This window comes from Hyperolius riggenbachi, chromosome 9 (genome assembly GCF_040937935.1).
Source record: "Hyperolius riggenbachi isolate aHypRig1 chromosome 9, aHypRig1.pri, whole genome shotgun sequence".
NCBI lineage: Eukaryota > Metazoa > Chordata > Amphibia > Anura > Hyperoliidae > Hyperolius > Hyperolius riggenbachi.
In genome coordinates, this window is record NC_090654.1 from 119,516,129 (window position 1) to 119,534,514 (window position 18,386).

General features: G+C 45.7%; 1 protein-coding gene and 1 long non-coding RNA gene across 3 annotated transcripts in view; one reads left to right on the top strand and one right to left on the bottom strand.

Moving 5' to 3' along the window:
• LOC137532657 (uncharacterized) overlaps positions 1-12,505 on the bottom strand; it is a 38,833-nt gene extending 26,328 nt beyond the window's left edge. Inside the window, exons 1-2 of the long non-coding RNA XR_011023966.1 lie at positions 12,390-12,505; positions 10,826-10,887 (exon numbers count right to left, since the gene is read on the bottom strand). This is a non-coding gene — a long non-coding RNA (uncharacterized lncRNA). The remainder of the gene's footprint in view (positions 1-10,825; positions 10,888-12,389) is intronic.
• The window catches only part of PLCB2 (phospholipase C beta 2), a 377,710-nt gene that overhangs the window by 278,540 nt on the left and 80,784 nt on the right, over positions 1-18,386 (top strand). For both annotated transcript variants that reach the window (XM_068253400.1, XM_068253401.1), the window contains exons 24-26: positions 11,887-11,956; positions 15,033-15,234; positions 16,368-16,533. In XM_068253400.1, the coding sequence (XP_068109501.1) occupies positions 11,887-11,956; positions 15,033-15,234; positions 16,368-16,533 (438 nt within the window). The remainder of the gene's footprint in view (positions 1-11,886; positions 11,957-15,032; positions 15,235-16,367; positions 16,534-18,386) is intronic.

Below are 18,386 nucleotides of genomic sequence, written 5' to 3' on the forward strand. Positions count from 1 at the left end.
ACCCCCTCGAGACAATGAGGGGGAAGTTATACTTAGCACAGGAAGGGTGACACTAACAAGGATAAACCTCCTGGGCGATAATCCCGAGCTGAGCTCGGGGTATGTCGCGCAGGAGGATTTCTCAGGCCCTGGTGGGCCGCTTTGCATAATTTTTTTTTTGTTACACGCAGCTAGCACTTTGCTAGCTGCGTGTAACTTCCGCTCGCCGCCGATCTGCCGCTACCCGCCGTGCCGCGCAGCCCCCCCCAGACCCCTTGCGCAGCCTGGCCAATCAGTGCCAGGCAGCGCTGAGGGGTGGATCGGGACTCCCTCTGACGTCACGATGTCGATGACGTCGGTGACGTCATCGCGAGCGTCGCCATGGCGACGGGGGAAGCCAAGCTGGAGATCCCATTCTGAACGGAATCTCCTGCTTGCGCTGATCGCCGGAGGGGGTGGGGGTGGTTGGATGCCGCTGCCCAGCGGCTATCATGTAGCTAGCACTAGGCTAGCTACATGATTTTAAAAAAAATGTAAAAAAAGTGCTGCGCCCCCTCCTGGGCGTTGTAATTGTATCGCCCAGAGGGTTAAACAAAAAAGATATTTTTGCAAATAAAAATCTTTTTGTTGTTTAATCCTTGTTAGTGTCATTGGAGAGGTAAGCAACCTCCTATTTTCTTATTTTATTGTGCATCAAAGTTTCATTTATACAGTGTGCCTCTTCAGTTTCATTTATACAGTGTGCCTCTTCAGCCTTCCTAGACCAATATGAACACTGGCGTAACAATAGGGGAACAGCCCTTGCCCCCGCGCGGGGGGGGGGGGGGGGGGGCCCGCTCATGGATGTTTTGGTGGGGCGGGGGTCGCAGCATGAGGGGAGAGCTTTGCACATTAGCGAAGAGGGGGTATGGTCCCCCCCTCCCTCACCTCGGGCTCTCCCCTCTACGCTCCCCCTCCTGCATCTATCCAAGTGTCAGCAGCGGCAGCTATAATTACCTCCATTAACTATTGAGATCTCCGATCTGCAAGGGCTTCACATTAAAACAGGAAGTAATGTGAAGCCCTTGCAGATCGGAGACCTCCGGTGGAGAATGGAGGTAATTATAGCTGCCGCCGCCGCCGCTTCCACTTAGATGCAGGAAGGGAGCGCAGAGGGGAGAGCCCGAGGTGAGGGAGGGGGGGGGGGGACCACCCCCTCTCCGCTGATGTGCAAAGCTCTCCCCTCATGCTGCGACCCCTCCTGCCCCCCCAAAATGGCCATGAGCAGGCCCCAGGGGGGAGGGGGGCCCGCTGAAATTCTTGCAGGGAGGCCCAGGGACTTCTAGTTACGCCCCTGAATATGAAACTGATAACCTGAAATGTGTGTCTATACCAGTTATGCCAAATAGATCACTGAAACACATAACACTACAAATCATGCAAGCCTGTCTTCATACTGTGTCATTGAGTGTTTTGTAACAGGGTGTCGTTGCTGAACAGGTGTGGGTTCCATAGTTCCTTGCAGATCCTCATGACAGTAGCCTGGAGCATCAGGTCTGATGGGAAGTCAGTTTAGTCTGCAGATGGTGGACTTGCAAGCACCAACTGCAGACTTGCCCCTAGTCATTGCAGTTATGTGTCTGCAGAAACATAATGATTGCTGCTGAAATGGTGCCCACTGACACAATTTTAACAGACTTTGCCTGAAGGTGCAGTGATGCAGTTTCTTCACTGGGTGAATATTTCACAGGTACACAAAGATAACACAGAGCTTGGCCAAAGAAATTAATCCAGCAGATCAGTTTTCAGCTGAAAATGACTGGTCTGCAGAGGTTTAGCTGATTCTTTCTGTAACAGATGGCCGTGGTCAGTTGATACGTCTGATGCCAGTTGCCTTGACTGACCAAAGTGTCCTATCTAAAGGTATCTTTACAGTTACAGCCGGATATGGCCCGTGGGCTGTAGTTTGCCCAGCCCTGTTCTAGGGGCTGAAAAGATATTCTATAGAAGGATAAAAAGCATTTCCTGGGAGTCACGGGAGCCGCGGGGGCTCTGCAGTAGCTTTACGTCACTGTAAAGCATGATGTTTGTATCTATGCCCCTGGTGCTGAAGTGAAGTCCACAGGGGCATAAATACACAATGCAGTGGTGGGTAACTGGTTAAAAGGAAACAAATATAGCAGCCTCCATATATCTCTTGCTTAATATTTCCTGAAGGCCCCTTTTGCATTTACCTACTGCGTTGACCTGCGTTAAGCTTCCCTGCCACATACCCACAAGGCCCATGCAAGTCTATGGAGACTTGCACACTTAAAGGATATCCGAGGCAAGAAATAAAAGTTAGCTTTACTTAGCTGGAGCTTCTTCCAGCCCCTAGAGGTCACGTGTGTTCCTCACCACAGCTCTAGTCTTATCCCGATCCTGCTGGCAGCCTCTGCGGTATCGCCGACCCCTGATGGGTCAGCGTCTTCTGCACATGGGTTTGTGTGTACCTGCAAGGGATGGTCGGAAATGCCGATTTTCGCTTCCACTGAAATTCCGCTTACCACCAATGTCGATTACCACAAATGCTTTCTGCATTCTGCCTACCGTGTATCTCCACAAATTTCCACATTCCAATGTGAACATTTCCACGTTCTCTTATTGGTTTATTCATTCTAAGTCTTTTGATTGGCTGTATAGTGGTACGTGGAATTTCTGCGTAAATGTTTGCATTTCTGCAAAAATCTGTGTTCTGCATGCAAATTTCTGTGTTTCTGTAACGATCGGCAGGGCCGGGCCGAGGCATAGGCTGGAGAGGCTCCAGCCTCAGGGCGCAGTGTAGGAGGGGGCGCAGAATTCATTCAGCTGTCATTCCTAATTGTGTTAGAAGCAGAAATAAATAAGAAAAGAGGATACATGGCAGTGACTGCAAGCCAGATAACTAGATATTAAGGTGTTGGGGAGGTTGTGGGCCCTGTGGCGCCTCTTAGTCTAATAGCAATCAGTGTGTGATGGCTGGAGTGGGAGGGATGGAGGGGCGCACTTTGGTGTCTCAGCCTTGGGTGCTGGAGGACCTTGTCCCGGCTCTGACGATCGGTGTAACACAGAGAGGGTCTGATTACCAGTGAACTGCAGTATCACCGAGAATACAGATATATACCCGATTATTGATGATCTGCAGTATCACCGATAATCAGATATATCTCTAACCTCTGGACACCTGAGTAATAAGAGTGTTTGGTGCAACAGAAATACTTTGAGGACTGCACCTGAGGAGCAGGTGCACAGCAGTAAGGAGTACTGCACAGGAACACGTTCCTTCCGTAAGCCTGAGACTCTCCCGAGGGAGGGGTCAGGCTTAGAGTAGGACGGACAGAGTGTGAGTGACACCAAGGAAGGGTGTCACCCCCAGGTCTGTGAGCTATCTCTAGACTGGGGAGATAGCTCTCAAGGTCGGACAAGCCAGGTCGGCAACAGACAGACAGATCAGGGACAGAGACAGAAGACAGATACGGAATCCTAAGACAAGCCTGAGTTCGGCAACAGAGTATCAGATATAGCGAAGTACCTAATCAGAGATCAGAAGAGTAGTCAGGGAAGCAGAAGGTCATAACAGATATAAACAATGACTATTCTTTAGGTGTGAACTCCGTGATCATCAACACCCTGGAACTAGTCTGATATATAACAGGATAGTAATACAGTTCCCTAATCTTGGGTGTGAGTTCCTTGATCTTCAACACCCTGGAACTAGTCTGAAGTATAACAGAATGATAATACAGTTCCCTAGTCTTGGGTGTGAGTTCCTTGATCATCAACACCCTGGAACTTGTCTGAAGTATAACAGAATGATAATAACACAGAATAGCAAAAGGTCTGAGTGCTACCACGTAGTGATCGCAGTGGCAGACACCAGAGAAATGACCAGCATCTAGTATATATACCCCAACGCTCTCCAGCGCCTCCCCTAAGTGCTGGACCAATGGGAAGTGGTAAAATTGTCAGCTGACCGGCTTGGTCAGCTGACACCTTTCTGGCTGTCATAAAAGCTCTGCCTCTGAACGCGTGCGCGCGCGTCCTTCTGAACCTGTGTGGACTATCAGTCCCAGCCACACCAGATCTGTTTTGCAATGTATCCGCTGTGCTGGACACGGAACCAGCCGCACCGCTATCCGAGCACGCGGCAGTTTCTCCGCATTCCGCCATGCGGACAGAAGTAGGCCTATGCGTGTAAACCGCCGCGTCAGACGCGGAATCCGCCATGTTGAACGCGGAATCAGCCGCCTTATCCTGAGCACTTGCGGCGGCTTTTCCGCATTTTCTCACAGTACCCCCCCTGAGGAGTGGACTCCGGACAGCTCCTACCCGGTTTCTCAGGATATAAGGCGTGGAACTCCCTCTTTAATTTATCCGCATGCATGCGACACTCAGGTACCCACGTTCTCTCCTCAATACCATACCCTTTCCAGTGCACCAGATACTGCACTGAGTTCTGTACATCACGTGAATCTAAAATCTTTTCTACTTCGTACTCAGGTTGGTCATCTACCATCACAGGAGGAGGAGGAGTGGAACCTACATGCACTGCTGGTTTAAGCAGGGACACATGAAAGGATCTTACACCACGCATGCTTGCAGGAAGATCAATGGCATAAGTAACATTGTTGATCTTCCTGGTTACTGGAAAAGGGCCCACAAATCTGGGTCCTAACTTGGGCGAGGGCTGTTTCAGGGTCAAATGACGCGTGGACACCCAGACCAAGTCTCCTGGCCGTAACTTCCACTCTAAAGAGCGTCTCTTGTCAGCTTGATCTTTCTGACTTTGAAAAACCTACTCCAAATTACTTTTCACGATCCCCCAAATGTTTTAAAACGATTTTGGAAGCTATTGGGAGTGGGGAAAACTTAGGCAACTTTCCAGTTACCACCTGAAACGGAGAAAATCCAGAGGAAGAACTTTTCAAATTATTGTGCGCAAATTCTGTGAACGGCAAGAATTTGACCCAATCATTTTGTGCATCCATAACATAACACCTTAGAAATTGTTCCAATGACTGATTAATTCTCTCAGTCTGGCTATTGGTTTGTGGGTGGTAGCCTGACGAAAACGACAGTTCCATGCCCATTTGATGACAAAATGCCCTCCAAAATTTGGAAACAAATTGGACTCCCCGATCTGACACAATGTTTTCCGGAATGCCATGTAGCCGGAAAATGTGGATGATGAAAAGATCGGCCAACTCCTGGGCCGAGGGGAGTCCTTTCAGGGGCACAAAATGGGCCATTTTACTGAAACGGTCGACTACCACCCAAATGACCGACATGCCCTCAGACTTCGGAAGCTCACCCACAAAATCCATGGACAAATGGGTCCACGGTTCACTCGGGGTGGGCAAAGGCTGCAACGTTCCCACAAGTGCCAGACGGGAGGGTTTGCTTCTCGCACATACTGCACACTCTCTAACATACTCCTTGCAGCCAGTTGTTAACGAAGGCCACCAAGCACACCTGGCAACAAGGTCCAGTGTTCTGGTGGCCCCAGGATGTCCAGCATTCTTGTGGGAGTGGAACAACTGCAATATCTGGAGACGAAATGGCAGTGGTACAAACATCACCCCTTCAGGCTTTCCCTCAGGGACATCCTGCTGGAAGGGACTTAAAGTCTCCATCTAGTTTATCCAGGTCTCTGTGGCTGCCAACACTACTCTCTGTGGGATAATAGTCTCTGGGTCTGAGGGCTGTGCTGTCTCTGGCTCAAAGCATCTGGACAAAGCATCCGATTTAATGTTTTTACTACCCGGAGTGTACGTAATTACAAATCTGAATCTCGAGAAAAACAGTGACCACCGAGCCTGACGGGGACTCAATCTCTTAGCCCCCTCAATGTACTCCAAATTTTTGTGATCAGTGTAAACGGTAGTCGTATGTTCTGCTCCTTCTAGCCAGTGGCGCCATTCCTTAAAGGCCAATTTAATGGCTAGGAGCTCTCTGTTGCCTATATCATAGTTCTTCTCTGCTGGTGAAAACCTACGAGAAAAATAGGCACATGGGTGTAATCTTCCCTGCAACTCAGAACGCTGAGACAGCACAGCCCCCACCCCGATCTCCGAGGCGTCCACCTCAACAATAAAGGGATAGGAGGTGTCGACGTTTCTCAAAATGGGTGCAGAGCAAAATAATTCTTTCAAGGTGGAGAAAGCAGCCAGAGCCTCGGGGGACCAGTGGTTGGTATCTGCCCCTTTCTTTGTGAGACTGGTGAGGGGTGCTATGACTGTGGAGTACCCCTTTATGAACCTTCTATAGTAATTAGTGTATCCCAAAAATCTCTGAAGGGATTTCAGTCCCACTGGCTGTGGCCACTCCAGGACAGCAGAGACTTTGGCAGAATCCATAGACAGGCCCGAGGTGGAAATTATGTATCCCAGAAAGGTGACAGATGTTACCTCAAAAATGCATTTCTCCAATTTAGCGTAAAGCATGTTCTGTCTTAACTTATGCGACACCCATTTGACATGAGCCCTGTGCTCAGAGAGGTTATCTGAAAAGATCAGTATATCATCTAGATATACCAGGACAAATTTACCCAAAACCTCCCTGAATACCTCATTGATGAGTTCCTGAAAGACGGCCGGAGCGTTACACAACCCGAAGGGCATCACCAGATACTCGTAATGCCCATCGGGTGTGTTAAAGGCCGTCTTCCACTCATCGACCTCTCTGATCCGCACCAGGTTGTATGCACCCCGCAAATCCAGTTTCGAAAAAAATCTTAGCACTGATGACCTGAGTAAATAAATCGTCTATCAAAGGCAACGGATAGCGATTCTTTACTGTGATCTTATTCAGGCCCCAGTAATCAATGCATGGCCGAAGGCCTCCGTCTTTTTTCTTTTTTCTTAACAAAAAAGAAACCTGCTCCGGCAGGCGACCGGGAAGGGCGAATGAAACCCTTAGCTAAGTTTTCACGGATGTACTCTTGCATGGCCACTTTTTCCGGCCCAGACAAATTGTAGAGATGGCCTCTAGGGGGCATACAACCAGATCGGAGGTCGATGGGGCAATCGAAAGGGCGATGTGGAGGTAGTTTATCTGCAGCTTTGGGACAAAACACACCTGAAAATTCAGAATACTGTTCCGGTACCCCCTCCACATGAATTCTGGTCTGACCCAAGGTCACCTTCACTAAACAATGCTGAAAGCAATGGGCAGACCAGGTTGTTAGCTGACCAGTGGCTTAATTGATCCGAGGGGAGTGAAGGTGTAACCAGGGCATACCAAGGATGATAGTGGAGGTGGTCATGTGTAACACAAAAAAATGCAACTTCTCCCTATGCAACACCCCTATAGAGACTCCCACCTCTGGTGTCTGAGACAGAGGACGGTTACGTTGCAGAGGGGAATCATCCACTGCCGTAACTTGGATAGGTGGTGTCACCGGGGTGAGAGGGATACCCAATTTCTTAGCAAATTCGTAATCCATAAAATTAGCCGCTGAGCCTGAATCAACGAAGGCCTCAGTGACTTCAGATTTATCTTCCCAAGTAATCGTACAAGGAAGAAGCAACCTTTTATCATCTAGGGGTAAAAGTTGTACGCCTAGGGTATTACCCCCAACTACTCCTAGGCAATAGCGTTTCCCGACTTCTTAGGGCAATTCTGAACTCTATGTCCCCCCTCCGCACAATAAAGACATAACTGCTCGGAAATCCTGCGTTTCCGCTCCACTTGCGACAATTTTGACCGACCAATCTGCATCGGCTCAGGTGGAGGTGAAACGGGAGGAGGTGGAGTACCGGAGGTGCTGCGTAGGACCCCATTCTTACATGGCTTCTACCCCGGGTCTGTCTCTGATAGCGTAGCCTACGGTCGATCCTGATGGCCGATGAAATGGCCTCATCAATGGTTTTAGGTTCAGGCTGACTTAACATTAGATCAGAGACCTCATCTGATAACCCTGATAGAAAACAATCTAAAAGAGCAAAAGTGTCCCACCTGGCTGACACTGACCACCTTCTGAATTCAGCAGCATACTCCTCGACCGGACTCTTGCCTTGACGTAATAATTTGAGCTTCCGCTCAGAAGTCGAGGCAATGTCTGGGTCGTCGTAAATTATTGCCATGGCTTTAAAAAATTCCTCTACAGAGGTCAGGGCTAAGTTTCCAGCGGGTAAACTGTACGCCCAAGTCTGGGAATCACCCGATAAAAAAGTCTTAATAAATGTGACCCTTTGGGCCATGGTTCCTGACGATCTAGGTCTCAACTCAAAGTATGATAACACTCTACTCCTATCTGTGGCCAGAACATTTTTCAGGTACAGGCATACGTATGTCTGTGCTAGGAGGGGATCGCACCTCATCCACAGCCGTCTAAAGGGTTTGTACAGATCCAGACAGGGCATTTATTAGCGTCTGGTGGCTACCCAGCACTTGATTGATGTTTTCCACCGAAGTGGTAAGTGTGCCCAGACGGCTGGTGAGAGCGTCTATTTGTGTTTGCTCTGCCGCTCTATAACGATCGGTGTAACACAGAGAGGGTCTGATTACCGGTGAACTGCAGAATCACAGAGAATACAGATATATACCTGATTATTGATGATCTTCAGTATCACCGATAATCAGATATATCTCTAACCTCTGGACACCTGAGTAATAAGAGTGTTTGGTGCAACAGAAATACTTTGAGGACTGCACCTGAGGAGCAGGTGCACAGCAGTAAGGAGTACTGCACAGGAACACGTTCCTTCCGTAAGCCTGAGACTCTCCCGAGGGAGGGGTCAGGCTTAGAGTAGGGCGGACAGAGTGTGAGTGACACCAAGGAAGGGTGTCACCCCCAGGTCTGTGAGCTATCTCTAGACTGGGGAGATAGCTCTCAAGGTCGGACAAGCCAGGTCGGCAACAGACAGACAGATCAGGGACAGAGACAGAAGACAGATACGGAATCCTAAGACAAGCCTGAGTTTGGCAACAGAGTATCAGATATAGCAAAGTACCTAATCAGAGATCAGAAGAGTAGTCAGGAAAGCAGAAGGTCATAACAGATATAAACAATGCCTATTCTTTAGGTGTGAACTCCGTGATCATCAACACCCTGGAACTAGTCTGATATATAACAGGATAGTAATACAGTTCCCTAATCTTGGGTGTGAGTTCCTTGATCGTCAACACCCTGGAACTAGTCTGAAGTATAACAGAATGATAACACAGTTCCCTAGTCTTGGGTGTGAGTTCCTTGATCGTCAACACCCTGGAACTAGTCTGAAGTATAACAGAATGATAATACAGTTCCCTAGTCTTGGGTGTGAGTTCCTTGATCATCAACACCCTGGAACTAGTCTGAAGTATAACAAAATGATAATAACACAGAATAGCAAAAGGTCTGAGTGCTACCACGTAGTGATCGCAGCGGCAGACACCAGAGAAATGACCAGCATCCAGTATATATACCCTAGCGCTCTCCAGCGCCTCCCCTAAGTGCTGGACCAATGGGAAGTGGTAAAATTGTCAGCTGACCGGCTTGGTCAGCTGACACCTTTCTGGCTGTCATAAAAGCTCTGCCTCTGAACGCGCGCGCGCGTCCTTCTGAACCTGTGTGGACTATCAGTCTCAGCCACACCAGATCTGTTTTGCAATGTATCCGCTGTGCTGGACGCGGAACCAGCCACACCGCTATCCGAGCACGCGGCGGTTTCTCCGCGTTCCGCCATGCGGACAGAAGTAGGCCTATGCGTGTAAACCGCCGCGTCAGACGCGGAATCCGCCATGTTGAACGCGGAATCAGCCGCCTTATCCTGAGCACTTGCGGCGGCTTTTCCGCGTTTTCTCACAGTTTCGCATTCTGATCGGAAATGCAGAAATTTCAATTCCACGAAATTTGAATGAGCAGCTGTAGCGCCCGTGCCATGCACTCTTGAGCCCACGTCATTGACAGTGTACTGCAGGCGATGTATGCTCTCGGTGATGTGGGCGCATGCGCGGATGATGCTGACCCAACGGGGGTTGGTGATACTGCAGAGGCTGCCAGCGGGACCAAGAGAAGACTGGAGAATGTATATCTATTTTACCAGATCAAGAAACAAAAAGGGCCACACATTGGGTGCTGTCCAAAAACACATTTCTGTGAAGATGATACAGCTTCATGAAGCCAAAGAATTCCAATTTAGTTCACAGTCAAGCAATACATGACCGCTATATAGCATGGAACGCTAACTCCTTTGGGGGGGGGGGGGGGGGAACTAAAACACTTGGCTTTAGAAAGTTTACAGAAGTCAGAGATGCTAATGGGCAGCTAGAAGGGGAGGGGGGAACACGGCAGCCCCTATAGCTATTAGAAACAAGGAAAAATGAAAGTGGTGCTTGGTTCCCTTCCCTGCCATGTACATAAAGAACATAGCAGAAGATACATGACTGTACTCCCTCTAGTCAGCTTCACCACATGCGTGCGCATGTGGAGCATGCAGGAGATTTCAAAAAGCCCTGGTAAGTAGGTTGGTCTGGCATCTCCCTCCACTGATGTAATGATGTTGGCAACATGTGGCGCAATAACTGGAATCTTAATTTTGTATTTTAGCATGCACATCTCCTTAACAATTGCGAAATTATTTTGCAAATCATTTCTAAGAGGTTTTTATTTCAGTGTATGTCATATGTCACTGGGTTTTCCTTCAAGTCACCGGATGGGGAATTAAGCAGAGTTTGATTTTACTGAGAAACCTGCAATTAACAATGAGAGAAGTTTACACAAGATAAGGAGGATCATGAATGAGGTCTCAGTCATACATGGAAAACTGCTGATAAATTTAAATTCAGAAATATGTTCCAGGAAATGTATGCTTAAATCCAAAAGGCATGTTCTTTTCACAGACATATACTCAAATCTTGCCCTTACCTCATCTTATCATACTGTGTGGCTAGTAGAAAGAGTCCTGATGTTTATTCCCATCCCCAGATCTCTTCCAATTCCAGGAAAAAGGATTACCCGAAACAGGACAAGAAGAGAGGGGCGGAAACACTGTTAATACTGGGAAAGGTTGTTACAGGGTTACAGAACAAACTTTAACAGATACTACTGTGATCAACTTAGATAGGGAACTGAACTGCTGCACAGACCTATATGCATATTGCCAGTTACTACTAGCTCCTCAGTATCATGGCAACAGAGTGGAATATGGACGAGACATTGGGGACTGGGGATTCTTTAAAGAGAAACTCCAGTGAAATTAATGTAATAAAAAAAGTGCTTCATTTTTACAAAAATTATGTATAAATGATTTAGTCAGTGTTTGCCCATTGTAAAATCTTTTAAATCCCTGATTTACATTCTGACATTTATTACATGGTAACATTTTTACTGTTGGCAGGTGATGTAGCTGCTGCATGCTTTTTTTGGCAGTTGGAAACAGCTGTAAACAGCTATTTCCCACAATGCAACAAGGTTAACAGACAGGAACCTGTCAGGAGTACCACGAACATACTGTACTTGTTCTAGGGGCAGAGAAAGTATAAATCCAGCCTTGTGCCTACATGCAAATGTAGTAATGCAAATTCTATACAGCTTGGAATTAGGCCAATCAAATGCACTTCCTGATGTATTGAATGGGCACAATTCCAAGCTGCATACAATTGTATGAAATTTGCATGGAAGTCAGAATTATTAGTATCTTATTGACCATCTCTGGTGAGCTTACTGAAATCTGTCTCCAGTGGCTACATGTTTGTAGTAGATGTGCAGCTTATGTTACTGCTACCAGAGGATCAGCTTGATAGCCAAGCAGCTGCCAATTTTAACATGGAATAAAAGAGAAAGCCTCTGAGTTCCATTCTCTGCATTTTTCCTTTTACCAAATCTGGCCCAATGCTTGTGTGACTTGTACAAGAATCTTTCTATGCCACAAAAAAGTACAAATGTGGAAGAATACCAGTAACGTTGCTTTCTTTTCTTCCTCACAGAAATCCAGCAGTCCTCAACTGAAAGGCACTAACAAAGGGTCAATCAATCTAATACAAAATGGCCCTACAGGTAAAGAGATCTTTAAAATACATTTACTTATACTTACTTTACATTTACTAACTCTAAAGCCTGGCACACAGTTTCAGTCATGATTGGCCCTCATACTTCGAAGAGGTGATAACATTAGTCAGTGATTGACCAATCATAAGTGGAAGTATGTACCAGGCTTTAAGCTTGGTACACACATCCAATTTTGATTGGCCAATGATTGACCAATTTTACCACTCCCATGTAGTGTGAGAGCTTACCTACACTAACATACATGTTGGCCCTCATGCGAGAAGACTGAGGATGGCAGTGTGGGATAAATCTGTGCGCATGGGGCTGGAGGAAGCCCCAGGTATGTATAAAATGTTTTATACAGAACAGCTCTGGCACACATTAAGGTATTTTACTTCTTACATATGCAAAATATAATGAGTGTAACGATCGAAGATGTTACCTCTGTGGGGGAAAGCAGCACAGGTGCTTTCACACCTGATGTCATCTCTGCGGCCACGCCATCCCGGGTGTCGCTTCCCGACTCAGGGGGGACAGGAATCTCTCTTGCACAGCAGCTTAAATCCACACGCCTGCGCATGGAGCAAAAGGATCTTTATGGGCGGAGGAGACAGATCAGCTGACATTGTGGTCAGCTGACTTCTACCTGTCAATCTACCTTGCAGGCTGGCTCAGCCCCTCGGGCGGGGCTGCTTGAATCTGCTTTCAGTATTTAAACCAGGAATTGTTACTCTGTCCTTGTCTGTTGTCGTGAATGCTTGTGTGTCAGCGCTCAGACCTTTAGATTAGGATATTGCTATTGCTCTGTTATCTGTCGGATTAGATCCCAGGTGTGATGCCAAGGATTTCACACCTAGATTAGGATATTGCTATTGCTCTGTTATCTGTCAGATTAGATCCCAGGTGTGATGCCAAGGATTTCACACCTAGATTAGGATATTGCTATTGCTCTGTTATCTGTCGGATTAGATTCCAGGTGTGATGCCAAGGATTTCACACCTAGATTAGGATATTGCTATTGCTCTGTTATCTGTCAGCTTAGATCCCATGTGTGATGCCAAGGATTTCACACCTAGATTAGGATATTGCTATTACTCTGTTATACTTTAGACTAGTCCCAGGGGGTTGAGACCAAGGACCTCACCCCCAAGCTTAGGATTGCTGTGTGATTGTTCTGTTATACTTTAGACTAGTCCCAGGGGGTTGAGACCAGGGACCTCACCCCCAAGCTCAGGATTGTTGTCTCATTGCTCTGTTATACTTTAAACTAGTTCCAGGGGGTTGAGACCAAGGACCTCTTCCCCAATCTTAGGATATTGCTACTCTGTTATTGCTATTTGTTTAGACTAGTTCCCGGGTGTTGACGGCGCTACGGATTTCACACCCAGACTAGGTTATTGCTTCTGTATTGATCTCCTGTGTATGACTCTTAGCTATTACTCTGACCCTGATCCTGTCTTCTGTTCCTGTACTTTCGCCTATCTGCCTACCTGTTGCTGAATCTCTGCCTGATTACCAACTATTCTCTTGCTTCACGATTCTATACTGATACTTACCTCTCTGTTGCCGAACCCTGCCTGTCTGACCAGTCTACTCACCAGTGGGCCCTCGCCACTGGTGAGGTGTTAACTGCGCCAGCTCCGCTGGTTAAGCAGCTCTGCTAGGATATAGTTAGTCCTAGTTACCTGCTCATTAGGTACCTGTTGTTTTAGTATTACTGTATCTCGTAAACTGCAGTTCAGTATGACGCACCCGCACCTCGGGTGTTCATTTGCCTGCAGTATAGTCTGAATCACCCGCTCCTCGAGAGATTCAGTCTCTTCAGTATTGTTTCTCCAGTTTGCTGGAGGTTGTACGTTGTACACATGCAGTGTACTGTTCCTACCTCACCAGCCCCTCTGGTGAGGCCTCATTAAAGCATTATAGTTACCGTGACACCAATCACTACACTCTCTGCTCTCAGTCTTGCTATACTGGCATTATTGGTGATTCTGCGGATCACACATAATCGGGTATAGCGTCTGCATTGTTGGTGATTCCGCAGATCACCAGCAATCAGATATCTGAGTAGAGGCATTAATCGTCACAATGAGAAGAAAAACATATACGCCTATTAAAAATTAGCTTTCTTAAATTTGACTACTTTTTGATAGAAGCTGCTTTGTTTCCATTGGTTACGCTCTCTGATTGGTCTGCACTATTACTGAGCTTGCCAGGGCTGACAAACACAGACAGGTGCAATGAACATTGAAGCAATATGAAGCAGTTTCCCAGAGAAACCATCTGGTTACAGCAGTTAAATGAAGCGAGGATTCTGCTTAGTTGGTTCAGACGCCTCCAACTTTACTTCAGTTTCTTAGCATCTGTGAAGAATCTCTTTTTGATGACCTGCTCCTATTACCTAAATGAGAAATAGCTGATCCATTAGGTTTGGGTGTAAGCGCTAGCATGCATTTTAACTTGAGCATTGCCCAGTTCTTTGCTGGATCTATATGTATGTTGATATATTTTGCTATGCATTTTTTCATTTCTAGTAACAGGAGGAAATTACAAGTTGTTTTCTTTTTTATTATCATCATTATACATTTAAAACAAACCCCCCCACCCCATTTGTTAGCCTCTTACTACTTATGCAGGATGGAATTCATCAGAACAGCTGCGCTGGTAAGCATTGATGTTTGCCACTTGAAAAATACCAGCCCATATGGTTCTTAACATCAGGGGGTACTCTGGAAGTGGAGAGTAGAACTATTGCCCTCTTGAAGCATCTTTATCTGATGCCCCAAACTAGTGGCTTATCATCAAATGTGGTGCCCAGGAGATGGTGAGAGTAAGCCCTAGATGGGGTGACTTATGGATGGATCTGCTCTAATATTGATCACCCAACCTCCACTGCTAGCTTTGTACCTCGCAATGCAGTACAAAGCTATGCAACTGCCATTTATTGCACCTGTCCCACCTGTGTTTCTATCCACTCAACTACGTGAAGAATGGCTTTTTACATTCCTGACCTTATAATAGATTTCCATTGGATTTTATGTTTTTTTCAGTTCTAAGTTAAAGCTTGCCCATTCTTATTTTTTAGAACCAGAAACCACAAATCAAGATGAACTTCAGAAGCAGAAGAGCTTCTTGAAGCTTCAGAAGAAGCAAGAGAAGGAGCTGAAAGAAATAGAACGAAAAGGACAAAAACGAAAGGAAGAAATACTCCAAAAATACTCCAGCGCCTTCAGTGATTTGCAAACACAGATCAATAAGAAAAGCTCCCGAAAGGGTCAGAAGAAAAAGTATGTGTGCTTACTCTTTCCTAGCATAGGTTGGGTCTGGAACTGGCTGGAACTCCATAACAGCAAATGTCCTTAACTGGAGGTCTTATTGATTTCATCTCATCATATTGTCTCTGTTTAATTTGAAATATGGATCCTAATAAGTTGTAATTTACAGAAAAGCTAATGTTGCTCCAATTTAAATACATATTCCAAAGAAATCGGTGCAGAAGAGGCTAGCTCTGATTTTTACCTATATGTTGACTGTTCTGTCTAGGCCGGAAGCATGGGCATAACTGCAAATCGTGGGGTCCTTCAGCAAAAGTTTGATAGGGCCCCCAAGGTTCACACCTTTTTCCTTGCCTTCCCTTAATGACCATCACAGACTGGGGGACCATCCTGCAAGGGCCAATCTTCACACCCATAACAAGTGTAGCTGCAAAAAAAAACCCTATTGAAGGAAGGGAAGGTTAGTAGTTCGGGCCTCCTCACAGCACTGCCCCCTCCCCCCCCCCCCCCCTGCTGCTCCCCTGCAGTTTCGCCCCTGGGCCAGGGCTTGAGTCAAGTTGAGCTCATGGCTATTCTTCGCGTGTTACAATATGTAAAAAAGTGCTGATTGCTTTGGAAACTCGTTCTTCAAATAAGCAACAGAAAGATCAGCCATGATAACTATGGATATGTTTTCTCTTGGATCACAGGGTACCGGTCTATATGAAGGGATGGGTGACACACATAGACAACTGGTGAAAATACTGGCATACAGCTGAGTATAGTGAACAGTGGATTCTCTTGCACCCTTATGGGCGAATTAGAGTAAGATGTCACATTTTGATCATGGATGGAAGGACTGAATCACTTATTGGCAGATCCTGTCACCTTAGTTTTCAGCATTTTTCCATTCTTAGTGTAGAGTTTTACTCCAGTTTTAATGTTGCAGCAGAATAAGTTATACATTAAATAAATAATGAATACATCACAGAAAGAGAGTATCCACTGCAATCATTAAAGAAGGTGGGATGCATTGGGTATTCTGGTGAAGTGATCGTCTTGATTTAAGAAATTGATAGATAGTTCAATTTACCATAATCTACTCAAAGCTGATAATTGGTGTGGCTTGGTTCCTAATGCTGGTCATCATTCTGTTAATATTTTAGAAGCTTGGAGGATGAATACGGCTCAGTGTGGGGTGCAGGGGAAATCCCAGGAAAACCGGATCCCAAAATAGTGGAGCTGAAGGAAAAGCTGGAACAGGAACTGACACTTGCTGCAAAGGAGCTGTATGAAAACATCTGGAAAAAGAAGGAGCAACATTCTGCAGAAGTATGTACAAAAAACCCTTGCATTTCTCAATGGTATATATAATGATAAGCACATGTGGCCATTATCGCTTCACTGACATTTTTTGAGATATGAGTTTGGAATTTCATAAACACATGTGCATTTAATAAAAATGAGATTTTTTTTCACTAGCTGCACTGACGTCAAGGGGAAGTGATAAAACAAAATATTTAGCAAAAAAAATCTTGGTTTCTCAAGTGGTTTGTGACATGGTTTAATTGATTCCTAATTAGCAGATGCGAGATAATGCGCTTACATTTTAAAAAGGGCACCACGGAAGTTTGGACACCGGGGAAAGCAGATATTAGAATAATGATATTTTAATAGTAGGCAGTGGCTTATTCTGATAGTAAAATATTGTTATTAAATGTTATTTTTACCGATATTTTACTTTCACTTAACCCAAGCCTCATCTCACATGAGCCCTTCTCTACCTATGCCTAACCCTAGCTGTTCCCCCCATCTCCACTGATATTTATCCCTAAACCTAAGCCTATTGTCAAATGAGCCCTATTGCAGTAATTACCGGGCACTCGCAACCGCCAAATTACACAGTGGATGCTGCTATTAACATCGAGTTCTACTGTGTGTGGCGCCCATTTTACTGCAGAGACACTGGTGCCAAAATTAGCTGTTTCGCTGGAGGCATCCTGCTAGGGTCACAAGGAACACATCATAGTCCCAACCATAGCCCAGATTCTGGGCTTTTGATTCAGATGTGGTTGAATTAGCATGGACATTGGGCAGGTATTTTATTTAATTTACCTGTTTTCAGTTGTTATATCTTTTATAATTAAATACATATGTCTATTCATGTGTATTCATTTGTATTAGTGTATTAGTTCACAGTTCTTTAGACCATAGGTTCTCAACGTGTGGTACGCGTACCCCAGGGGGTACTTCTGATGGTTCCCGGGGGTACTCAGGCTTGAAATACTTAATCAAGAATAACAAATTTAGAGTTTTAGAAAATGATACATCTTTTTTAAACAACACCAAATTAGTTTTTTAGCTAATAAAATCAATAGTAAATGCTTGGAAATTGTTTGGAACCAATTATCATGTATTACAATTAAATATATATTTGTCAAGGGGTACTTGTGATAATGTTTACTATGCTAGGGGGTACTTGGTGAGTACTGGGTTTTAAAAGGGGTACATACCAATAAAATGTTGAGAAACACTGCTTTAGACCACCTGCTTCTTCTGTAGCAATAGAAATTTGCCCTGCAATCAGGAATTTATTGCAACCCATTCAGGACAGTATCTGTTTTAAACGTAACCTCTTTTTCGTAGTATCTGAATGTGTGGCTTTGTAAAAAGGGCAAGGAAAGTCTATGCCCCTCTATTGTTTTTTCCTGGGGGGGGGGGGGGGGGTCTTAGTGAATTGCTGTGTACAAGAAACATTGAGAAACAAAAAAAATCACGAAAAAAGTTTGCTGCAAAATAAATGTCAGGCATGTTTTTCTGTAAAAAAAAGTGGTGTAAAATCCATCCATCCTATTTAGGACTTGGTGTTTCTGTTTAAAAACTACTCTGCGACTGCCTAATGCCATTTGGCGGCTGCAGAATGGCTCCTCCAGGACCGCCTAACGCCAATTGGCCTGGAGGCAGGGATTAGCACCGAGAACTGGCGGCAGGCTGTTTAAAAAAACAACAGCTATTTACATTTGTACAGCGCTGTGATCTAGCACAGCTTTGCACAGGGGACAGCCGTGTCACTTAGCTGTCCCTCTGATCGGCTCACAATCTAAACCCTCTCATAGGCTGATGCCTATGAGAGGGTACTGTAAAGTATGGATCACAGTCAGGGCCAATTTAGGGGAGAGGGAGAC